The 25,279-nt window shown below is 49.7% G+C and overlaps 1 protein-coding gene across 3 annotated transcripts in view; it reads left to right on the top strand.

Moving 5' to 3' along the window:
- The window catches only part of SLIT1 (slit guidance ligand 1), a 188,211-nt gene that overhangs the window by 49,122 nt on the left and 113,810 nt on the right, over nt 1–25,279 (top strand). Inside the window, exon 1 of one of the 3 annotated variants that reach the window (XM_055352623.2) lies at nt 24,492–24,626. The exons of the other annotated variants lie outside the window; for them this stretch is intronic. Coding sequence (XP_055208598.1) covers nt 24,592–24,626 — 35 coding nt within the window. The 5' untranslated portion in view covers nt 24,492–24,591. Of the gene's footprint in view, nt 1–24,491; nt 24,627–25,279 lie in introns of those variants that run through there. 3 annotated transcript variants of the gene reach the window in all.

The following is a 25,279-nucleotide window of genomic DNA, read 5'->3' as shown; positions in this document are numbered from 1 at the left end:
GGGAGGACTTGTCCCTGTTCAATCTGTTCCGATCTCCTGTCTCCATTGTTAATATCAGCTCACATCCAGAAGGGACCTAGGTTGAGAGGTGTTCCCGGTGACCCGGCCACTGCCCCCAGGCATGTCTCATCATGCCACAAGGACACAGTGTTGCCTCCTACACACCGACAGTGTGCCTTCAAATCTTGCAAGCTCTGTAATTAGGAGCTTTGTTAAACATGGAAGGATCACTCATTTCTGCCCATTTCCTGGCTTTCAGGGAGGACCCAGTCATGCTCATCAGTGCTCTATAAACACCGGGCAGAGATGGTTTGTTTTTTATTTTCGTGTAAGGAGATGGGTTGTTTGTTTGTTTTGGGGGCAGGAGCCTGAAGCTTTTTGTTGTGTTTTACTTTGTTTTGTTTTTTGATGGGGGATTTCTAAAAGTAAGGATACAAAAAGATTACTATGACACAATTTACAAAATTATAATAGCATATGGACACATTGTTGGTAACCTACTCACACTGTAGAAGAGGCCAGTGCAAGTGAGTGGCCTTGAAATATAAGTTTCCTTAACTTCATGGTAAAGCCACTTAAAAAAATAACTTTATTTTTAAAGAACAGTTTTAGGTTCACAGCAACACCAAATGGAAGGTACGGAGATTCCCCATACAACCCCTGCCCTCCCATGGGTACAGCCTCCCCCAGCAGAGTGGTGCACCTATTACAGTGGATGAAGGGACAAGGTGACACAGCATCACCCAAGGCCAGAGTTGACACAAGTGTTCACTCTTGGTACTGTACATTCTATCAGGACTTATAGTGACTTTAGAATATTGTTTTCTGAGTGTGTTGCCGTTCTTTATGTATCACCAATGCCAAATGCAGATGCTGACATCTCAAGTTAGTCAGCCCGAGGGCCCCATCCTGTTAAATTCCATCATCACCCCAAGGACCCCGGAATGCAGGAGCCCACCCAGGGGTCCCAGGTGCCTTTCCAACCACCATCCCTTCCTTATCCCTCCCCAGGGCACAGTGTGTCAGTTCCTGGGCATTTTTCTATGGAGCAGGTAAAATAGAATGATCTCCTCCTATGCCCAAGAGAAGTGGTTTTAACAGGGGACCCACTCCCCAACCTGGTCTCTGTCATTGTCCTTTTCGGAAACGGGACCATCCGTGGCTGTTTACATCCCCTTCTGCAGCCCCTCCTCCACTTGACTGAGCAGCCCCTCTGGGGAGAGACCCAAGTACAGCACCCAGTCAGAGTGCCCTGAGGGCTGGGGAGCGCCTGAGCTGTGGGTACTCACTGCAGCCCCCTGGGGTTACCTCTCCAGTCCTCAGGCTGCCCAGCGGGAAGCTGCTTCCACCCCAGCTTCCTCACTATTGCTCGGCCTCCAGTTCCCAGGACGCTGAGCTTGCCCCACTTCCCCTTGTGATTCCAGGTTTTTGTGGATTTCTGCTTGTTGCTTTCTACCTCCCAAAGGAATGCTGTTCTGTTGCCCTGGCTCTTCAGGTCTGTGTTCTCTTGAAGGGGCCTCCATTCTAGGGAGGAGGGTAGAACGGCATGTCCCTTCCCTCCTCTTTCAGTGCGACGCTGATGGAGTTGCGCAGTGAGTGGACACCGAGCCTAAGTATTTTAGAACCATGGTAACTGGCCAAACTGTTATGGACAGATGAAGACACAGGCACGTGGTCAGGCGATGGGGAAGGGAGCATGCACCACTGGCTCCCCAGCCTGCTTGGCTGTGCCTGCTGGGTCCCGTTCGTGAAGCCCGTGCCTTCGACTCTGCAGGCACGGGGTTTTCCCCAGGCTGGGCCCGTAGGCCTCTGGCTTTTCCTACGTCAGATATTTACTTTTTCATTTGTAACACACTCAACAAATATTTCTGTTTCTGCCTCATTCTGGTCTCTGGGGGTATCATGGTGAGAAAAAAGGCTGTGGTCTCTGCTTTTCAGAGCTGGTGGGTCCTGTTGGGGATGTGAGTCAATGTGAGCTGCAGGAGAGGAGACCCCTCATTTGGTGACTTGCCCAGGTTGCACAGTGAGTGGGTGAGTAGCTGGGAGGGAGGTTCATCCAAGGGCCTGCCTGATGGCAAAGCCCGCATCCTCATCTCTCCTCTAGAACCACGTGATCAAACTGTAATGCTGGCCCCAAAAAATCAAAGGGGAAGAGAATGCCACTTCCACAGGCAAAAGGTGACAATGGAAGTCCCCCAAACGGAAGTCTGAACACCTTGAATCAGCTCTGGGGGAATGAAATCCAGACTTGGGCCTGGTGTGGAGGGATGCCTGCTGAGGGAGAGGAGAGCCAGGGATGGGCTCAGAGAGAATTTTGTCCTATGAAGAGGCGCTCACAGCACCCAGGTGGGAGAGATCTGCAGCTCGGGCTTAGGGTGGGCAGGTGGGCTCTGAGGCCCCCACCCTCAGGCTTGAATGGAGACTCGGCCGGCATAAGTGGTCTGCTCCTACCCAGGGGCGCAGAGAGAACAGGCCGCCGTTTCCCAAACTGTGTGTGCTTTTCCCAGGGGCCATTGTTCCTGGTTGCCAGGAAACCGCGGCCTTCAGGTGTCACCCGGGAGACTGGGGCCTGGGTATTTGGGTTTAGGTCAGGCAAAATAACGCCTGCAGAATGAGATGGCGTCCCCAAGACCTCCTCAGTCATTTGTCACGCAACTGTGGCTGTGACTGTGGGGACACAAGGGCTGTGGGAGGAGGTGGGTGGCACAGGATGGGGTGAGCTAATGATCTCCCACCCAGAGCAGAGCAAACACACCTCTTTGGGGAGAGGAAGTGAGGCCGCCCCAGCCTCTTGAGATGGCAGAAGACCTGCAAGGAATCTGACCAAGGTTCAGGGCTGCCTGCTGGGAGGTGGGGGCTCACCAGCCCTCAGGCCTGATAGCGCCCTAGGAAACACACAGCAGCTTTAGTGGGGTGTCTGCTCCGTGGCCAGATAGCCCAGCAGCACAATCATAGCAAAGAAACAATCCAAATCCAATACAGCAAGGGTATAAGGCTGTCCAGAAATGATGACAAATCAGAGTGACCCAGGGGACAAGACGGTGAGCCAGGGGATACAGGACCTGGGGGCGGTGCTGGAGTGAGTTTTTAGCAGGCCCATGAAACATCCAGATCCTTCCCTCCCCGAACCCTTCAGCACGGCTTCTCATGAATGTGATTCCAAGCAAATAGAAGGAGATGGATGATATGTCATTATATGTAATCTACTTGCAAAATAGTCCTCATTTCACTTTTATTTTATTAAAAAAATTTAAATTGTGGTGAAATACACATAACATAAAATTTACCATCATAATGATTTTTCAGTGTACTGTTCAGTAATGTTAAGTTCACATCGTTGTGGACCCGATCTCCAGAGCATTTTGACTTCTTAAAACTGAAACTCTATTGCCATTAAATGACAACTCCCATTGCCCCGCCTGCCAGTCCCTGGCAGCCACCATTCTACTTTCTGTCTCTATAAATTTGACAGCTCCAGGTACCTCATAGAAGTGGAATCATCCAGTGTTTGTCTTAGAAAGAAATTCTTTAAAAAATATTAGAGATGGGGTCTCCCTATGTTGCCCAGGCTGGTTTCACACTCCTGGGCTCAAGCCATCTTCCCACCTTGGCCTCCCAAAGGCTGGGATTACAGGTGTGAGCCACCGCGCCTGGCCCAGTGTGTATCTTTTTATGACTGGCTTATTTCACTTAGCATAATGTCCTCAAGGCTCATCCCTGTTGTAGCATGTGTCAGGATTTCCTTTTTTTTTTTAAGCTGAATAATATTCCACTGTCTGTACACATTTTGTTCACCCATTCAACTGTGGATGGACACTTGGGTGGCTCCCACTCTCTGGCTCTTGTGATAAAGCTGCCATGAGCATGCAACTTCCCAATTTCCAGGCTCACCTGAATTTACTTTATGACCGGGGGGCGTTAGCTGGTGACTGTTTTCATCTAAACCTCAGGAGGGCCTGCCTTGGATGTGGGGCTGCCAGTGATCCATTTCATGCCCTCCAAAGATGTTCATCTTCGGCTGTTCCCTTCTGCCTGACAATGTAGGCTGTAGCTGTGCTCCCTCTTGTGAAGAAGGCCTCCATCCAGGCAGGGAAGGGGATGGGTTAGGAGCCAGGAGTGCTGGCCCCACCGGCCCTGGAGATTGAGGCAGGTCGACAAGGTGTAACATCTCAGAGGCACAGGAAACTCCAGCGTCCTGGCACATGTGCAGGGCGCCTAGTAGTAACTGGACCCTCCAAAGGTGGGGGAATACACAATGAAAAATGGGGGTGGCTGACCCCTGGAAATGCTGGGGCCCTTGGCATTTTAGATTCTGTCAGAGTTTAGGGACAGGGCCCAGGGCTCAGAAGAGGGTGGTGGCAATGGGCTGATGACTGGGTTGCCAACCTGGGATGAGAGCCAAGGTGGCAATCAGCTGGACAACTTGGGTACCAGGTCTTGGCCATTGGACTGTGGACAGGCACCTGTTGCATGGGTGAAGTTCTGAAGGTGGTTTGAGGCTCAGGGAACCAAGAGGACTCTCAGACATCGGAGCTGGGAAGGGTCACCGTGGGAAAGAATGAGTGCTGCAATCCTAAAATCTGTCACCTGGTGGGGAGGGGAGACACTGAGATTGAAGGGGAACCTCAAGTTGGCTTTGTCTGGGACCCTGGGTTACCTGAGCCTGCAGAGGGGCCAGACTGAAGCCTGCAGGGGCCAGGGTCTGGGAAGACAAAGGAGGAGGCTGTGGCTGGCAGAGGGGCACCTCAGTTTGCAGTACCTAGAACCTGAACCTTGAAGGCAGGGTTCTGCAGGAGTTTGGACACCCCAGGGGTCCAGGGCAGTGAGCCTGGGGCATGCAGCCACAGGGCTTCAATGGGACATCGTCCTGGAGCTTCATTTCTACTTTAAACATTTGGGGGATGGACAGTTAGCTGATTAAAAACAGTTCTACATATTTCACTTATACAGCTGTTAAAGGAGTGGACTTGGGGGCCGGGCTGGGTTCCAAGCCCAGCTCTGCCACATGGGCACGTTGCCTGACCTCTTTCTGCCTTAGTGTTCTCATTGGCAGCATGCGGATACTTAGTCCCCACGCATAGGCTGGGTTTAGCAAATGCAGTGATACACACAAAGAGCTCCGCACGGTGCCTGAAACTTGGCATGTCTCAGTTTATGTTTGTGGCTGTTATTATCATGACTACCGGAAAACAAATGGGGCATTAAGGAGTAAAATGCAGAATTGGCTAGAACATTTAAGATAAAACAAGAGACCTTCAGGAAGTTCTGTGCTTGGGGCAGCTGGGCTCCGGTCCTCTGCCTTTAAGGTGGTGGAGCCATTTGGGAAACCTCACAGCCTCCAGAGGGCGGAACTCACATCTGCTGTTCACAGGGGTCTCTAGGGCCTGGCTGGTAGCGGGGTGTCAATACGTGCTTGTGAATGCGGTGAGTGTGTTGTTGGCCATACCCAGCATGGCTGGCAGAGGCATGGGCCTGTGTGCCTGTAGTACTACTGGTCACTCCCCACCCTTGGTCCAGGGCTGGGTGGGCGCAGCCTGAAGAAAGGCCTTATTTGTGGCTTCACATCCACCAGAGGCTGTCAGCGCCCGGGCGAATTTGTTTGAATTAGCTGCTTCAATGGGCCTGTTTTTTGATGACAGTGTGTGTGGTGAGAGATGCTGGCAGAATCTTAAAGGGCATTAGAGGCGTCCCATGGGCCCTGGATGGACAGCTGTGCAGGAAGGGGAAGGCTGTTTCTGGCCTGTGTGGCTCTTTAGGGCAGAAGGAAGTGCCCTCCTTTGGTGCCGACTGACAGGGAAGGGCGGGATCACACTGTCCACAATGCCCTTGCTCGGCCTGCTCCATGCTGTCGGTCTCACCTGGCAGGGTGTGCTTGGGCCCCACAGGCTCTGTTCTATGTCCTGGCCACCACAGTTTCATGACCAAGATTGAGAATGTCCACGTGGCCGAGGTCCTGCCCACTCAGGGAACCGTGGACTCTTTAGGGGTCCAGATCACAGAGCATGTTGCCTGAGAAAATCTAGGGAAGAAGAAAGGAGGACAGACATGTTCGCAGACATTCAGACCATGGACCGAATGGCAATCCCCTCCCCCATCAAAAACAATAGTGGTGCTGGTGTGGTGTTTTTATGCGCCTCGTGATGTTCTAAATGCTTAACACATATTAGCTCATTTAATCCTCCCAGTAGCCCTATGAAGTATAAGTGCAGCTATCCTTATTTTACAGATGGGGAAACTGAGGCACAGAGAGGTTAAGTAACTTGCTCAGTATCACACACTTAGAAAGAAGAAGAGCCAGGACTTGAACCTAGGCAGTCAGGCTCCAGAGTCCAGCCCCTGGCAATCACCATTCTACTTTCTGTTTCCATGAATTTGACCGTGCTGGGTACCTTGGATAAGTGAGATCATACAATATTTGTCCTTTTGCGACTGGCTTATTTCACGAGGCATAATGTCATCAAGGTTCATCCACATTGTGGCATATGTCAGAATGTCCTTCCTTTTTAAGGCTGAATAATATTCCACATTAAATACCACGTTTGTTATCCATTTATCCGTGGATGAACACTGAGGCTGCTTCCACCTTTTGGCTGTTGTGAATAATACTTCCATGAACGAAGGCGTACAAGTATCTGTTTGAGTCCCTGTACATTCCTCTTCGGTATGTACCCAGAAGTGGAATTGCTGGATCATGTGGCGATTCTATGTTTAATTTTTGAGAAATCACCATACCAGCTAGACTTTTTAATACCAGTAAATCCCTGCATCTGAGCACATACTTGATTTAGGATTTAGAAATTTTGTTCATCAGCCCACTCAGGGTGCTGTCCCAAACCTCCCCTTTCCCTGAACTTGGCTCCTGTTCCTGGCGGCGGAGAGGCTGCCCTGCCAGAAGAGGTCGTTTCCTTCTGTTTTCCCTCTTCTCTTTGCCTTCACCCACTTTGAGATCTAGGAGCGATGCCAGGGCCTGAGAGCCGGGTGAGTAGTTGTGGGTTTTGTGGAGAGGGACCGCCTTGTTCTTGAGAGAGCGTCTGGCTGGGGGCAGGAAGGGGGCTGAGTGTGTGTTGGCTGTGAAGGCTCCATCAACAGCAAACGTGGGTGGAGCTGGGGGAACAGGGCTGTGTCCACATTGTTTTCACTCCATGCCCGGTACCCGATGGTGAGGTGCTCAGGACCTGTGGGCAGGATGAGGGAGTGAAGACAGCAGAGCTGGGGCTGTGGAGTACTAGTCCAGGATGCCCGCTTGGAAGGCTGGTGAGATGGGCCACGGGTCCTCCCAGGGCAGGGGAGGGAAGGTATGGCGGAGCAGCATGGAAATGACCCTCTCTCCCCTGGTTCAGGCCATTCTGCAGTTTCGATTCCTCATCTTAGAATAAGGAGTTGCGCTAGATGCTCTAGCTGCAACAGTCCACGTCTAGTAACAGTGAACATTCGTGGGTCCTAACTAAGATCAGGCACTGTGATGGGTACTTTACATGGGTTACTGAACTTAATCCTCACAACACACTATGAGGAACTTATAATAGCTTCTTTTTTTTTTTTTTTTTTGAGACAGAGTCTTGCTGTCAGTGGCATGACCTCAGCTCACTGCAACCTCTGCCCCAGAGGTTCAAGTGATTCTCTTGCCTCAGCCTCCCAAGTAGCTGGGATTACAGGCACACATCACCACACCCAACTAATTTTTGTATTTTTAGTAGAGACGGGGTTTCGCTATGTTGCTCAGGCTGGTCTCGAACTCCTGACCTCACGTGATCCACCCACCTAGGTCTCCCAAAGTGTTGGGATAACAGACGTGAGCCACCACACCTGGCCATATTAGCTTCTTTAACGTAAGTGAAAATTGAGGCACAGGGAGGTTGTGCAATTTCCCCAGGGACACAGAGCAGGAAGCAGAGAAGCTGGGACTGAATGGATTCAGTCCGAGCCTCACTTTGGATTTGCTCCTCCACCACACTGCACTTTACAAAATAAAATAGCTAACTTTTCTTTCCTAAGATTTTTTTTGTCTTAGTTTTCCAGGGCAGATATTTAAGGAACAGGGAAGGAATGGGGCTTATTGCTTGTTCTGCGGCCGGAAGGCTGGAGGGCCTGAACATCATTGAGTATGATCCTAAGTGAGATCTTTTCTCCCTCCGGCAGGATCTGGTGGAGGCCGGAATTCATCACAGCAAACACATCCTCTCCTTTCCTCTTCATCTTGCTCTTGCACAAACAAGAAACCTCAGTCACGATTCCAGCTGGGCATCCTCTGTCTCTTAGCAACCACTGCCAGCCCAGGCTTTGGGTTCTGGGCTCCAGGCGTGCCTTTCTTTGCTGCAATACTTTCTGTGGATCCTGCACACACAATGCAGGTTGTGGGCATCAGGGCAGGAGGGGCCTGTTAAACTCCTGCTCCCAGAGCCCGAGGGAGGTGGGGAAGACCCATTCTGGGAAGTTAACTTTGTGGGAGTGAGCTGGTGGGGTGTCTCCTGGTGGACATTCACAGCTCTTTGCTGAAGAGGAGTGGGATTTGGGGAGAGTGTGTGCATGCACACGTGCGCTTCTAGCCATGGTGGGGGCATCGTGCCAGGAGACAGATGAACACTCCTGCTTGTCCTGCTGGGCCCATCTTTATGATTACCCACATTTGTTCAAAAGGTTTGTTTCTCAAATGTGATGAAGAGCCCCCTGGGACTCCCTGGCTCAGGCTTGCAGGGAAGGGGAGGGACAGGGCCCTGGGACTGTAGAGTTCTGGTGAGAGGAAGCAGCGTGGACCGAGGAGGGGAGAAGAGAGCCAGGGCTGAGGCCAGCCTCACTTACAAGAGGCAGAGGGACCGAGGGGGCTGACCGCAGGAAGGGCGGGAAGAAGGCGTCAATGCAAGGCCCGAGAGCAGGGGCTCGGTGGTGCATTTGCTCCCTGACCCTGCATGGTGGGTTCCCAGGGGCTTCTTGGAGGCCAGTGTGGGAACCGGGTCTGTTCTGAGCAGCTGCTTGTCAATTCATGAAAAAGCTTTGCCTCTGGGGTTTCTACCTCTCGTCCCCAAAGAATCATTGCTTTAATCATATATGAACTGGAAAGAACCTGAGAGAGGTTCTAATTCACATCCTGTCTTTGCAGATGAGGACAGTGAGGCCCGAAGAGGTGGCAGGAGTTCCCTGGAGTCATAGCTGGGTGGGAGCAGAGCTGGGAGCGGCCCCAAGGCTGCTGGTTTCTCCGCTGTGTTTTCTTACTTTGCTGGAGTCCTCCCTGCACACTGGTTGGTGCTGAAGCCACCATGTGACCACGCATGATCCCTGAAGCTCTAGTGAGTGTTTCTTCGTAGAGTGGAACTTGCACACATAGAGGTGAGGTCTTGGAGGCTGTTTGGCTCATCTCTGTGCCCAGAGGACGTGGTTCCTGATGAGGTCCTTGCTGGTCAGGCTGCTTCTGCACATCTTGAGTGACCCGGCACTGTCCAGGAGAGATCCTGAGTTCATTTCCTAAGGAGGGAGTGAGCTGTGTCTTCCTTGCATCTGGTAGGTACTGCATAGACATTGTCCTAACTTATGGACAGCATAGGGCTGGAAGAGACCTTTTCTCTTTTAAGCTATAAGGCTTGGGTGATGAGTCTGATTGGTTTGGATACTTTACAGAAATGTCAGACCGGAAACCAACTTCAAAACCTTTTTTTTTTTTTTGAGACGGAGTCTCGCTCTGTCGCCCAGGCTGGAGTGCAATGGCGCGATCTCGGCTCACTGCAAACTCTGCCTCCCAGGTTCACGCCATTCTCCTGCCTCAGTAGCTGGGATTACAGGCGCCCGCCACCATGCCCGGCTAATTTTTTTTGTTTTTTTTTTTAGTAGAGACGGGGTTTCACCATGTTAAGTCAGGATGGTCTCGATCTCCTGCCCTTGTGATCCACCCACCTCAGCCTCCCAAAGTGCTGGGATTACAGGCATGAGCCACCGTGCCCGGCCTTCAAAACCTTTAAAGCCTGAGAATGGCGTAGAAGGGAGGAGTGTTTGGCCGTATGTTGTATCTGGAAAAAGGTGAATTCTGTGCATGCTCAGGGAGATGAGAAGGGCAGGAAGTGCCAGGCGAGGGTCACAAGTCTTGGCTTGAGCCTTGGCTCTGTCTCTTGTTGCTGTGAGTCTTGAGCAAGTCACACCCATACGTGGGACTGAGGGGCTTCCTCTGGAAAGTTCTTCCAGATCTAACAGCCTGTGAGCTCTCAAGACCTGCCCGAGACCAGCCACTCATTCATGTATTCCACAAATGTTTGCTGAGTGCCCAGCTAGGCATCAGTGAGGTTGGGGAATGCCTCCTGCCCCCGCTGTAAGGTGGAGCTTATGGGCTGGTGTTGGAATCTGTCAGTCAACAAGAAAACCCTTGTGCATCCCTCAGACCTGCTCTTTGAGAGCCAGTCTCTGGCCTTGAAGTTGGTTCATCAGGTAAAATGTATCAGTGAAGAAGTTTGGTTCCTGGGAAGCAAGGTGGTGGAGATAAGTCTTTAAAAGCCTCATCTCCACCATCCTGAACCTCTCAGGAAAAGGCCAGTTTGGACTCTGCCACTTTTGGTGGCTCCTGAAACTCCTCTGGGGATGAATGTGGTGTGTTACTCTAAAAAGCAGTGGGCGCTGCATCTGATTCATTGTTCACCCCGTGGGGTCTTCGTCTCTAAGAGACACCCATGTCCCATGTGTCCCATGTGCACGTTCACGTCTGTTACAGTTTATAGCCCTCTCTCATATCAGCTACATCAAATGTTCACACAACCAAGGTGCTTTCTGTGTAAGCGAAACAGAACCTTCACATCGGAAAGTTATTAAAAATCTAATACCTAGTTTAAAAAATTAAATAAGACGGAGACATATAAAATGAAAATAAGTCTCTGTCCTATTCCAGATCTCGACGTCCCCTTCCCAGAGACAGCTACTAAAATAGCTTCATGTGGAGGCTTCCTGAAATGTTCTCTGCATATGAAAACACAGATATTCTCTCTCTCTTTCTTCAGAATGGGAGCTTACCTGTTTATTTTCCTCCTGTAGAGCTAAGAGACCACTGTATATCAGCACATATACAGCTGGTGTTCCTGTTCTTAGCACCACAGACTCAGACTCTTGTTTTTTTCGTTTTTTTTTTTGTTTTGAGACAGTCTCACTCTGTCGCCCAGGCTGGAGCGCAGTGGTGCGATCTCAGCTCACCGAAACCTCTGCCTCCTGGTTTCAAACGATTCTCCTTCCTCAGCCTCCCGAGTAGCTGGGATTACAGGCATGCACCACCAAGCCCATCTAATTTTTGTATTTTTAGTAGAGACAGGGTTTCGCCATGTTGGTCAGGCTGGTCTCTAACTCCTGACCTCAGGTGATCCACCCACCTCAGCCTCCCAAAGTGCTGGGATTACAGGCATGAGCCACTGCGCCCGGCCTACTTTTTTTTTTTTTTTTTTTTTTTTTTTTGACACAGGGTCTTGCTTTGTCACCCAGGCTGGAGTGCAGTGGTGTGATCTTGGCTCACTGTAACCTCCTCCTGAGCTCAAGCGATTCTCCCATCTCAGCCTCCTGAGTAGGGTACCACAGGCGTGCACCACCAGGCCTGGCTAATTTTTGTATTTTTTGTACAGACAGGATTTCTGCCATGTTGCCCAGGCTCACACAGTCTTATTATGTGTATTTCATGGAGGGACATTACATTGTTTTCAGTCTTTTTGCTCTTATAAACATTGTTACAAAGAAACGTCCTTGTTTGTCTGACTCTGTGTTCTCATATGGCAAGATCAGTAGGACCCACTCCTAGAAATGGAGGTGGTAAGTCAAAGAAAAGATGCATTTTACATTATGATGCCTATTGCCTAGTTGCTGTTTAGAAGAGCTGTTCCATCTTCACAGTATACAAGAAGCTCTGTTTCTCCACACCTCCAGTATTGAACATTCTTGACATTTTTCACTTTGCCAGTTTGATGGGCTGAAATACATCTTGTTTTAACTTGTATTTATTTAATTATGAGTTAAGCATAACATATTATGCTTATGGGTTAAGCATCCCATTTTAATGCTTTTAAGGCCATTTGTGTTCTTTTTCTGTTAAACTAACTGTTTGAATCCTTTGCCTATTTCTCTATTCCATCTTCATTTTATTAAGAGTACACTGAAGTTCAGAAAGGTTAAGCAACATATGTTGGGTCACACAGCGGGTAAGTGGCAGAGCTGAGACTAGAACCTAATTTTCCCTCTCCTGGTTTAGTGATTCTTCTAATGTTCATGCTGCTTCTCTGTCCAAGGGCTGGACTAGGTATACCTAGTGCTCCTGGGTGGGGAAGGGACCCCATGCTGTGTATTCCCAGGGGTCCCATTGGCCCTGAGTGGAACATGGGGGTACCTTCGAGACTGTCTGCAAAGTTCAGCCCTCTCAGGCTGGAATTGATTCTTAAAGTGCTTCTAAGTCTTGTCTCCCCTTGGGAAGCCGGGTGCGCACCCCAGTGTACATTTGCTCCTAGGTGGTTAGAGGTTTACCCTGCAGCCTCCGCAGAGGAGATCCAGCTGGCATTATTGTTTGTACCCATGAATTATTGATAAGGCATGAAATGGCCTCAACCTTGGAATAGCAAAGCTCGAGGGAGGGCAGCTACCGTGCTGAAGAGGAGCATGGGGCTGACAGACCCCCCTCCCTGGGGCCCAACCTTCTCTGGGCCAAAGAACACTTTTGAATGTCGAAAGGCTTCATAGTCCTCCTCTCACCTGCCCTGCCAGGTTTTGGTTGGATTTTGAGCATGTGTCATTTAAGAAAATGTGCAGGGACAAGAGCTACCTTGAATTTCCCACCATTTTTCATATTTAGATTATTTAAAAATTTATAAGGTTATGCATACTCATGATAAAATTCAAATATCCCAGAGCTGTATCATGCAGAAAGTGAACTCCTGTGTGGTCTCACCCCCGAGGCTTCCGCTGCATAATGCTGTTAAGTGGGTTTGTTTTTCACTCATCCGCTGAGCCTACATACATGTGAAGAGAGTACTGTTTATTCAGGCAACAATGTCTGATGGAGGGATTTGAGGACTCCTTGGAACACATCCTACTCCACGTGATGGCTGGTCCTTCTGCTTGAGAGCTGAGGCTTTGCAGCTTTGCCGTGGACCCTTATTCTTGTGTTTCAGTTGCCAGCTGTTGAATCTTGTGACTGGGTCACTGCACTATGTTTCTACTCTGTCTCCAATTTTTTTTTTTTTTTTTTCAGACAGAGTCTCACCCTGTCGCCTAGGCTGGAGTGCAGTGATGCAATCTGAGCTCACTGCAACCTCTGCCTCCGAGGTTCAAGTGATTCTCCTGCCTCAGCCTCTCAAGTAGCTGGGATTACAGGCGCCTGCCACCATGCCCAGCTAATTTTTGTATTTTTAGTAGAGATGGTGTTTTGACATGTTGGCCAGGCTGGTCTCAAAGTGATCTTGACCTCAAGTGATCCACCTGCCTCAGCCTCCCAAAGTGCTGGGATTACAGGCTTGAGCCACTGTCTCCAAATTTGCCTAGCACTGGGCTTGTTCTGAAATTGTTTGAGGACGGTTCAGACATTCTGGAGGAAAGGAATGGCCCAATCTCCCCATGCATAGCACTATTTGCCAAATGAAGGGAGGTTGCTCTACTTCTTCTCTTGCTAGATGGCTTACAATTTTACATTCCACAGGAATTTTGAAGGAATCTATTGTTTTGCAAAACTGTGGCGTGCTGATAAAAGGTGTCAGATTTTTGGGAAAAGCTACTTGACATGTGTGACTTTTTGGCAATCCCTTTAGGGAAGGCCGGGCATTGACTTCGGAAGATCACGTCTTTGGGAAGAGCATGACAAGATCTGTGACGTGCGGCAACTGTCACTGCAGTTCCCTAAGCCTCAGTTTCTTCATCTGTAAAGTGGGGGTGATAATAACATCTCTGTTTTGGGGATATTGGTTGGGTTCTTTGAAGGGTGTTTGAAGGCCCGCTGTGCAGGGCTGGCCTCCACAAACATTAGCTCCTTTTCTTTCCTGGATAAATGACATCTGTTGATGAGGACGAATTGAGGGGCCTGGAGATGCTGGAGGGGATGAGCCTCAAGGTAGAGACAGGTGAAATAGACAGGTGAAATATAGAGCTGCTGAGCAGGTGAGGCACAAACTTGGAGTCTGTCTGAAGAACTCAGAGAAGAAGCAGCTCTAGGATGGACTTTCTAAGCCAGATCTAGTTTGCTGGCACTAGCAGCAGCTTCCAGACAAGGAGCTCCCAGGAAGCATCACTGGCATTTGGCAAACATTTGTTGAATGAATACAAGGGCTCCCCTGATGCTCTCTGAGCTCCTCTCAGATGTGCCTTCCTCACACTCCACTCTGGGTTTGTACACATTGTTCTCTTAGCCCGGAGTATGTACCTCCCTGGACAGATGCACATGCACGTGTGTAACACACTCACACACACTCACATACACATCGTCCAGGCCATGTCTGTCATCCTCCGGGTCTCAGCTGAAACACCACTTACCCAGCAAGGCTTCCCTCCTCACCTCGTGGGCTGGATGGGGTTCCTCTGCCACGTGCTCTCGACACCATGGCTTCACCTTTCGTCAGAGGAGTCTGTTTCCCTTGGAGAGCTGGGGTGCACATCTGTGTTCTCTGTGTCTGCAATACCCAGCATGGCCCTTGCTATCTATTAGATATTCAGTAAATGTTTGTTGAATGAATGAGGCAAGAATCATCTTCCCTTCTGATTATTGTTTACTTGAAAACAGGGTTTCAGTTGCCTACAGTGGAGTTGTGGGAACCTGTTGGTACTCATCTCAAGACATGGGAGACCCCATCTTCCATGTTGCTGGAATCCTTATCTCTGTAGCAGCCTCCCTCTCAGAAATGTAGTTGGCTCTGTCCTTGCGAGGGAGCTGGAGAAGTAGACACTGGAGTCAGAATGTCTGGCTTCAAGTCGAGGTTCTGTAACTTACTAACTGGATGACTGCGGGCAGTGGCTCAATCTTTCTACACCTTGGTCTCCCATCTGTAAAATGTGTTTGTTAATTCCTGTGTTACTTGCCTGATAAGATTTTATGGATTAAATGAGATAATCCAGGAATATATTATAGCAATGATCAGGTAGCACGTGCTCAATAAGTAGAATTTGTTCTTCCCGTTAAGCCATATGTGTCCATCCTGTCAAGAATGTGGCATCGGTAAAGCAATGGGGTTGAGCGGGACTACAGCTGATGAGGCAGGAATGTGCAGATGAAATGGAGCCAAGGTAAGAACTACACGTCTGAGAGGTCCTACAGAGGAAGGCAGGAGGGAAATTGGATGTAGCAAGAAGGCAAGGGGTGGGCTTGCAGAATCATGCTGCACTTAGCCCGAGGGTTTTCTGGTGTGTGATTAGGACTTGGGTTCGGATCTTGGCTCCGCTACTTGACATGATGCATTATTTTGGGTGAGTTACTTCATCTCTCTGAGCCTCAGTTTCCTAATCTGTAAATAGGTTAATAATGGTGACCTCGCAGAATTACTGAAGGCTTAAATAAGAGACTGTATGAACGGCACTTCCACAGGCCCTGGTGCATAGTCGGGGTGCATTTGTGTTTAAGAAGGGAAAGCTGGTGGGGCTCTGCACATGTTTGAAGGGATGGCAGCTCCAAGAGCAGAGTGGACAGATCAGCTCGTCCTGGTGAGAGATTTCCCAAGTCTGCAGAAGGGAGGGGGTAAGCCGACTGCCTTCAGCGTGGCTTCCCAGGGTGACACCACTTATTGTGTAATTATGGAACAACGTGCATAAAAGTGAAAATGTGGGTCCAGATGGCAGGCCTTCCATGCTGTTGAGAGGCAGAGCTAATGAACTTAACAAATCACTGATAATTAATTTTCAGAAGCCAAAGGAAACTGGGGAGCAATGAATAGGTCTACAGAAGGAGGGAATGCAAAGTAGTGCCAACTGTCAGCCTGGAGAGAGGTGTGAGATGCTGGCACTTCCAGGCCAGGGAGACCGTCTTGACATCTAATAGTTTTGGTGGGACAGAGCCGGGAGAGAGAAGGCAGTCCAGGTAATATAGTAATAGTCGTGACAATATTAGCCAAGCTTGAATGAACCCTTCTACATGGCAGGAACCATTGTAAGCATTTTATTTGGATCGGCTCTCATTTCAGGCAGCTTCTCCCATAGGGTAGGGAGAGAGAGTCAGAGTCCAGTGGCTGATAGGGGCCTTTGTCTTACTACCATGGAGCAATGAGGCGAAGTGATGAGAATAGCTAATATTTACTGAGCACTTGCTGTGTGCCAAGCACTGTGCTGAACTCTTCCAGAGGTGTCAGCCGCTTAGCATCATCAACATCCTAGGAGGAGACACAGAGAGGGTGGGTGACTTACCCTGCACCCTCAGCAGGATGCAAAGCCTGTGAAAATGTGGAGCCAGGAAGGACTGCGCCGCCGCTCAGAGCCGCCCGTGCACACGGTGTGAAGCAGCATTGCGAGTCAGGAAACTGCATTTCGGCTCCAGTACCCCGACACAAGTCCTTGAGCCTGCCCGGAGTTTTGTTTCTTTAACTGTGAAATGGGAGCAGTGGATTTGAATCAGGAGGACACACACTTTTCAGACAACAGTCCTGTGTATTCAAGTAAATCTCACAGGGCACCGGAGATGTAAAGCAGACATTGGAAAGGAGGGTGGGGTCTGCTCACTTGCGGCCCCTCCTTTCTCACAGAGCCCCAAAGCCATTTGGGACTCATTTGGGCAGCTGGGGATGAGCTCAACAGTCACAGGGAAGTGGCTGTGGGGAGCGGGCCTGGCACACTGTCTTCTTGCCCAACCCTGGGCTGAATCTGACCCTGCACTTACTAGCTGTACAGTCCTAGGCAACTAGTTTAACCTCTCTGAGTCCTGTTTTGCTCAACTGTAAAATGGAGCTAAAACTTCTTTGGGTATTCATAAGGATTAAATGTCGTAATGTAAAACTCTTAGCTCTATGGATGGTGCCCAATAAAGTCTCAACTAGAAGGTAACTGACAGATAAATGTTTGTTAAATTGATAAGTACTTTTGAATCTATATACATATATATATATATATATATATATATCCCTTTGGAAAAAAAATATGTATTTCCTCCTAAACTTTCAAGACTAAGTGAGGAAGAATTGGAAGCCCCAGGAAGATGGGCCAATCTGCCAACATTGGGCATATTTGCTCCAGGTGAGAACGAAGGGACTGATCTAGCTGATGGGGTGAAATGTTTGAGTCCCTTTGTCTTCCTCACTGGCTGCCAACACAGAGTGGGCATCCACCGGGGCCCTCCCCACCGCTGCTGAGCCACCTCCCGCCTGTCCCTGGGGGTCAGATGCAAAGCCAGGGAGGATGGGTGAACCCAAGGCGCCGTCTCCTGAGTCCTCCCAGACCCTCCCGATGACCTCCTTGCACCGCCCCGTTGCACCCCACCTTCTGTTCACGGCCCATCAGCTGGCTTTCTCCCTGACTGCGCTCGGATTTGAGCCATTGTGAATTCACGTTTCCAGATTAATTAGCAAGGCCCCATGTCAGATGCTAACTGGAACCCAGATGTCGGCTTGGTTCCTGCATCAAATCATTTTGTCCCTGTAATTGAAGAACACGGAGGCAGCAGCCAGGCTGGCCAGGCCCACTAGCTTCCCCCGCCCCTTTCCATTAAAAGAGAAATAAACCCACTTCCCACCTGGGAGGATCGGGGAAGGGGGATCTGCCCACCATTTCTGTGCCAATAGGATGGTGATGAGTTGACCCCTGACCTTCCTGTGAGGGTGGGGTTCCCTGAGGAGTTTCCCATGGGTTTACAGGAAGGTAAGAGGGGTGGTGAGGACGGAGAATTCTTCCTAATTTTGACTTTAGCCAGACACCCGTTTCCCAGGCTAGAACACTGACCCTCCAGGGGAACACAAGAGACCCCAGGCAGTGCCTGCCTGAATGGCCCATCGCTGCTGGGCTGCGTGGAAACTTCCAGCTTCGGGGTCACGTTGTGCATGCCTGAGTGAAACACATGTCAGAGCAGGGATGTATTTCCGTTTCTCTCCAAGCCATATGTTGTGCATGTGTGTGTATGCCTTTTGTTTTTTAGCTATAATTTATTGGGCACTTACTATATCCCAGTCGTCATGGCTAACATTTTATATGTACTGTCTCATTTAATCCCCACAGCAATCCTATAAGAGAGGATTCTTTTATCCTCATTTTTTCTGGTGAGGAAATTATGTATAGTTCAGAGAGGTTAAGTAACTTGCCCAAGGTTACGTGGCTGGTGTGTGACAGAGCTGAGGTTTGAATCATTCGGTATGTCTTCTAAGTGGAAGCAGCAGTTACAGGAAAGACGAGCCGTTTCCTTCCCCCTTAAGAATGTGTGTTCTCCTGGGCAGAAGAGGTGAGAACAGGTTTGGTCATACCTTCGCCTTTTCTATTGAAGGTCAGAACCTACGACGGCCATTTTGGAGATAGAGGAGCGCTTTGATGGGTGGCACAGGAGATGCCAAGGGAGGCCAAGAGATGCGTGGGCTGGAGTCTGGAGTGTGCCTGAAGCCTGCAGAAAGCCCTTAAAAGTGGGGAGTGGGCTCTGACTCCATGGCTAGGTCAGTACCCCAAGTCCTGCTGCACCAAGAAGTGGAGGACAAAGTCCTGAAGGCCCTGCATTCTTTGGGAAGTTCATGGGCATCCTAAAGCTGAGGGTTCAAACCCAGCTCCAGCTTACGCAGCCTGTGACCTCGGACTGCTCGTGTCACCTTTTTGAGCCTCAATTTCCCCATCAGCAAAATGGGCCTAAAACCTTCTTATACCATATAGTCCTTGTAAAGCTGCACTGAGTATTATGTGATATTCGGGCCCTCAGGAAATGTGAGGGTACTGTGATGGGGCCAGACACCTCAGAACGTCTCAATTTAATAAAGCAGAATCTTAAATAGTAAATGCAAAGATTTGGAATAGCCATGCTCAAACACTAGAGAATGAGGAACCTGTTTATTAAAAAATGTAGATTTCAGAGCCTTACCCCTGACCTTCTTATTGAGAATCTGAGGCTGGAACCAGAACTCTGCATTTTGACAGATCCCCCTGGGGTTTCTGAAATGTATTCATTGAGCTTTCATTCTGAGACACATTTACAGAACATTCAAATATAAGAGCCGGCAGTGACTTCAGAGGTCTTTTAGGCCCCTCCTTCATTCACAGAGAAGGAACTCAGGTTGTAACTCGGAAATGAGTTGTCCTCAGGGAGAGCCAGAAGTGGATCTTAGTTCACTGATTTTTCAAAATAGTTGCTGGTAACTGAGTGACTTGCATGTGGGTCACTTGCATGGCCCAAGCCTCATGGACTTTTTCAGACTCACCAACCAAAGAGATTATTTATATACTCTCAAATTCTACCCCTCCAATTTAGGTACACTGTCACCAGGTGGCAGTAGTATGCTATAGAGCCTCAAGGGTTGTTCCTGGAAATCCACACCCTTGTGGATTTATAACCTTGAATAGTCATATCCCTTTTTTGTTGTTAACATGAAGACAAACACCTTTATTATGCTAGCTAAATGCAAGCAAACGTCAAGCAAATATCGACATGGAGAGTATGTTTGGAGCAAATTTTCCAAGCAAATAAGTTATTAGAGACAGGAAGCTATCTTTCCTTATAATTATTTAATAGACGTTGTTCTTAGTCCTTCATCTCCCTGTAATTTTTTTTTAATTTACCTGCTTTGCTCTTTGCACACCCACTTCACATGCTTTATTCTCAGATCTTTCAGGGTTGGGCTCCTTGATGTCGGAACTCATGTCCCTGGAACTTCTCTTCATGTCAAGTGTTTTTCTAAGTCTCTGCTCATAGAAACACAGAGAAAAAATTGCTTTTTTTTCTGATTTCATTTTCTCCTCTCTCTATGAAGCAAGGTATTGGCATGTCTCTGCCACCCACTGTAGTTAGGGATGGGGAGGGAGGGAGAGAAAACAGTGTTGGGTATTGACTGTGGACCAAGTTCCAAGCCATATGCTTTCCTGTTACCTCGCAACAGTGGGCAGCAGAGTGTGTTGTCATTTCACAGACAGGTAACAAGCTGACGGGTGGAAGGAGGGGGCGGGCAGGAGTGAATCCCAGGTCTTTGGAGCTCCAGAGCCCATCCGTCCTCTCGTTTCCATGGTGGGCTGGGGATGGAGGGGATGTGGGCTGCCAGATGCTCCCCACTCCTACAGAGGAAGCCCAGATGCTCTGGGGTGAGGACCAGGCCTGGTGACAGGCTCTCCCACCCCCAGCCTGCACCAGAGAGGAGGCAGGAACACCTGGGCCCCTCTCCCTGGGGAGCCCGACTGCATGGCAGCTGCTTCGCTGGCATTCTTGAGAGTGTTAATTGGGCAGGACGCCCAGCCCCCAGCCCCACTGCCTCCTGAAATGAGCTGGACCAGGGACAGAAACCCCACTGCCCGCCAGGCATAGAGGAGACAGGATGGGCTCCTGGTCAGCAGCTCAGGGAGGAGGCCCAGGATGCCGGGCTAGACCTGTGGGTAGTGGGTGCTCCTCATCAGCAGCCTCCACTCTTCCCTCCTCTGGGGAAGCTAGGAAAGCAGTGTTGACCCCAGGGCTCCGGACAGGCCCTAAGGAGGAAGAACCTGGAATCCTTGCAGTGGGCTTCTGCTAGCTCAGGAGATGGTCTTCTCTAGCTGGAGGGAGGAGGTGAAGTGGGGTGGGGATGAATTATTTGAATTATTATTTCTCTCTCACCTTCTCTTTCTCGTCTCCTACTGCTGCCTCCTCCTCCTCTTCCTCCTTCCTCATCATAATTGAAGACTTATTCAGTACCTGTCTGACCCAGGCTGCCACCAGGACTCTCCATATATTATTTCATTCTCATCTTTCAACAGCCCGTGAAATGTATTTTGTTGATTCTACTTTTACATTAAGCTCAGAGAGGTCAGGCAACTTGCCCAAGGTCACACAGCAGGTGAATTGGCACAACCAAGGTTTGGATGAAGGTTTCACTCCAGAGCCTGTGCTCTGTCAACTAGGCCTCCTGCTTCTCATACTCTGCCCATCAAGGACAGAGCACTTTGATCTTATGGGAAGGTTCCCTTTATCCCTGGTGCCCCACTCCTCCTGGGAGGAGTCTATGTTTTCTTTGTTTTCAAAAGACTTGGAATCTGACACAGGCTTCCTTTCTGAGCCTTGGCTCCTCAGAAGGAAGGGCAGAGAAACACCATTTTCACAGTACAGTGAGAAGGCCGGGTGGCGCATAGGTGGGGACTGGATTTCTAGAGAAGGACCCAGGATGCCCAGGTGCCCAGTGCTGCAGTTGCTGTTGAGCCTCCCCTCAGCAATGACCCAGTGACAGAAAGATAGGAGGGACTCAGGGGTCAGGATGCCCAGGGCTCTTCCAGGCCTGGAAGACCTGGTCAGTGAGAGCCATCAGGGAGCTGAGGGCTGCTGGGAACACCTTTCTCGGACTGTGGTGCCTGGCTCCATGCTTCTCATCTCCAGAGAACATTTGCAAACTTACAGGCACCCAGAATTGGCCCCCGGACCTGTGAGGGGTCAGTGAAGAAACTGGAGAGGTTTCAGGTCTCCAGAGCTGCTGAGAGGATTTGAAGGCATGGATGTGGGCCATGGGAATGAGTGGGCTTACTCTCTGTTCTCCAGAAGAAGCAGGATAACTACCAGCAGGCAGGTCTCAGGGCAATTCCAAGGAACAGCAGGCTGGGAGTGGATGTTGAGCCTCAAGCATTAGTCAGCTCTCTGGCCCTGGGCGAGGTCAAGCAGAGCCCAGGTGGGCAATCTCTAAACCAACCTTACAGGGAAGCCAGGAAGGGGCCCCTGCACTGGGCCAGCCTTCAAACTACATGATCCAAATGTTTCCTTGAAGCTCACATGGCCTCTGATGTCGCAATGGGAAAGACCCTTTTGTGCTCTGCCAGGTCACTGCTATTTGCTGAGCATCTACTCTGACACCAGGCACTGATGGTGAACAAGACAGACAGCAGAGACTGTCATGGGTAATGGCAGGAATCGTCACAACAGCATGAGGTGCCATTTATCATGTGCTAAGGGTTTTCCATCGTTATCTTATGGAATCCTCTCAACAACTTTATGAGGCTGGAATTATTATTATCCCCATTGTCATAGAGGAGGAAACTGAAATTCAGAGTAGCCAAGAATTTGCCCAACATCACACAGCTAGTGAGGGCTTGGATTTTTATTTTTATTTTTTGATTTGAGAAGGCTAGGGAGACGAGCTTCCTTAGGACTCTTCCTTGAGCTAAGGGATGACTCTAAGTATCCAGGTAGATGACTCCATCACCTACTTTGGACTTTTTTTTTTTTCTGTCTGAGACAGGGTCTCACTTTGTCACCAGGCTGGAGTGCAGTGGTGCAGTCATGGCTCACTGCAGCCTCAACCTCTTGGGCTCAACTGATCCTCCCACCTCAGCCTCCAGAGTAGCTGGGACTCTGGGACTACAAGTGTGCATCACCACACCCAATCAATTAAAAAATTTTTGTTGCCCAGGCTGGTCTTGTTTCCCAGGCTAGTCTTGAACTCCTGGCCTCAAATGATCCTCCTGCCTTGGCCTCCCAAAGTGCTGGGATTATAGGTGTGATCTGCTGCACCCAGCCTGTACTTTTGATCTTACTAGGAAGACTTCAGAATGTGTAATAATTCCCTCTGCTGTTTCTATGTTCACTTGGGCTCCCTTTCCACCGGCTGGCCTCCCGTAGGCAGGCCCCACAGTGGGAGTCGGTGCTTCTGAGAGGACTCAGGGCCTCCGTGGCTGCTCCATGTTGACCCTAAGTGTTGCGGTGAATTGTCCTTTGCTCCCCTGGCTTGTAACATTACCACCATAGACAGTTACACTGTGACGTGGTCAGAAGCTGGGCAGGTGGGTGCTCCTTTGCTGGGTCCCTTGTCCTCACTTCCTGCCTTGCTAGGACAGTCCCTGAGTATCCTGAGGCGCTGGGAGAGCTGGAGTGGCTTCAGGCACCTGGTAGTGGGGTGGATGTCTTCCCCTCAATGCCTCACTCCCACCCCTGCTCCGCCTGGGAGTGTAGTAAGACTCTCCATGTGACCGTGGGCATGTCTTTATACCAGGTCAGGCCACCCTTTGGAAGACCCATAAAACTCACCTTAAAAATCTTAAAAGAGGCCGGGCTCACGCCTGTAATCCCAGCACTTTGGGAGGCCGAGGCGAGCGTATCACCTGAGGTCAGGAGTTCAAGATCAGCCTGACTGACCAACATGGAGAAACCCTGTCTCTACTAAACATACAAAATTAGCTGGGCATGGTGGTGCATGCCTGTAATCCCAGCTACTCAGGAGGCTGAGGCAGGAGAAACTCTTGAACCCAGGAGGTGGAGGTTGCAGTGAGCTAAGATCGCACCATTGCACTCCAGCCTGGGCAACAGGAGCAAAACTCCGTCAAAAAAGAAAAAAAAACCTAAAAGAAAAATGTTCGGGGCTGAGCATGGTGGCTCATGCCTGTAATCCCAGCACTTTGGGAGGCTGAGGTGGGTGGATCACCTGAGGTCAGGAGTTCAAGACCAGCCTGACCAGCATAGTGAAACCCCCTCTCTATTAAAAATACAAAATTAGCCGAGTGTGGTGGTACATGCCTGTAATCCCAGCTTCTTGGGAGGCTGAGGCAGGAGAGTCGCTTGAACCTGGGAGGCAGAGGTTGCAGTGCCACTGCACTCCAGCCTGGGCAACAAGATTGAAACTCCATCTCAAAAACAAAAACAGAAACAAAACCCAAAAAAAGAAAGAAAAATGTTCAGAAGAGCTGATTCAGATGGAAAATCCTTTGACGTTGCAAGAAGCTGTATATCAAATTATATATAATTATAATCAATTAATGCATCTTTGTAGATGATTAGAAAAAATGATCAGGGACACAAAAATGACCACTAAATTTGATATTGCTTTCCAAGATACCTTTCAGGTCTAAAGTCCTCTGATTTCAAGATCCTAGTGGCATCCAATTGCTTATTTAAAACATTTAATAACTGGACGTGGTGGCTCATGCCTGTAATCCCAGCGCTTTGAAAGGCTGAGGTGGGAGGATTGCTTGAGCCCGGGATTTTGAAACCAGCCTGAGCAACATGGTGAAACCCTGTCTCTACAAAAAATACAAACATTAGCTGGGTACAGTGACATGTTCCTGTGGTCCCAGCTGCTTGGGAGGCTGAGGTGGGAAGATTGCTTGAGCCAAGGGGCAGAGGTTGAAGAGATTGTGCCACTGCACTCCAACCTGGGTGACAGAGTGAGACTGTGTCTCAAAAAAACAAAACAAAACAAAACAAAAAACAAATTAATAACAAATCATGGGCTTTGGAATTAAACAGTTTTGGGTTACAGATTATGTGGTTTTGTTCCTGATACTGGACTTTTCTAAATCTCAATTGCCTCATCTGTGAAATGGGGATGGTAGTACCTCATAGTGTGGTTGTGAAGATCAAATTGGATAGTGCTGTGAAGGCTCAGCACAGGTCCTGCCCATGAGTGTAGATTATCTGTCCTGGCCCATTGCTTTATGTGGTCCTGGGACCTGAGGCCCAGGAGACACACACATTTATTTATAACATGCTCTGAAGTCACGTCTCCCAGCCTACAGGCTGTGGATGCAGAAAGGGGAGCTCAGAACCACGGGAGGATGGAGAAGAAAACAGAGAGAGCTGGTGCTGAGGGGTGAGTACCACAGGGCACTCTGTCGGGGAGTAGTGGATGCCGAGGGGTGAGTATCACAGGGCGCTCTGTCAGGGAGTGGTGGAGCTTGGCAGTGAAGCTTGGCAGAGGCTCCCTAGAGGAGGGGGCATCATTGCTGGGCTCTGAGGGTCCAGGAGACCTTAGCTAGGCCAAGAGAGAGGTGACGAAGGGAAGGACAGGGGGAACAGCCTGTGTAGCCTTGGACAGCGAAGGGAACGTGATAAATTTGAGAACCCGCAAATGGAGCCGAGCTGTCAGGTCAGGGTGCGGGTGTGAGTGGGAAGGGGCAAGCTCGGCACGTTCAGCCAGGACATGCCATTCTGCTGAGGGGCTTGGCGTTAATCCTGAAAGTGATGGGGAGCCTCTGGCAGATTTTAGGCAGCAGAGAGGCACAAATTCCCTCACAAACAGCATCCTGTGGTCCCTGGACACCCGAGTCTTATTTTCACGGTGTGTTAAATTGAAGACGATGAGTAACAGGGCGGTGGGCCATCTGGGTACGGATGTGAGCGCAGACATAAGCGTGTGTTCATGGAAACGAGTGAATGCTCCCAGGTGAGCTGCAGCAGGCTCCCGCAGCAAAAGCCCTGTTTGTCTGACGCCAGGCGCTTCAGAGAATAGGCATTATCAAAGCA

The sequence above is a fragment of the Gorilla gorilla genome, chromosome 8 (assembly GCF_029281585.2).
Source record: "Gorilla gorilla gorilla isolate KB3781 chromosome 8, NHGRI_mGorGor1-v2.1_pri, whole genome shotgun sequence".
In the NCBI taxonomy this organism is placed as follows: Eukaryota; Metazoa; Chordata; class Mammalia; order Primates; family Hominidae; genus Gorilla; species Gorilla gorilla.
Note: the sequence above shows the minus strand (reverse complement) of the source record. Positions and strands in the feature narration are given on the sequence as shown.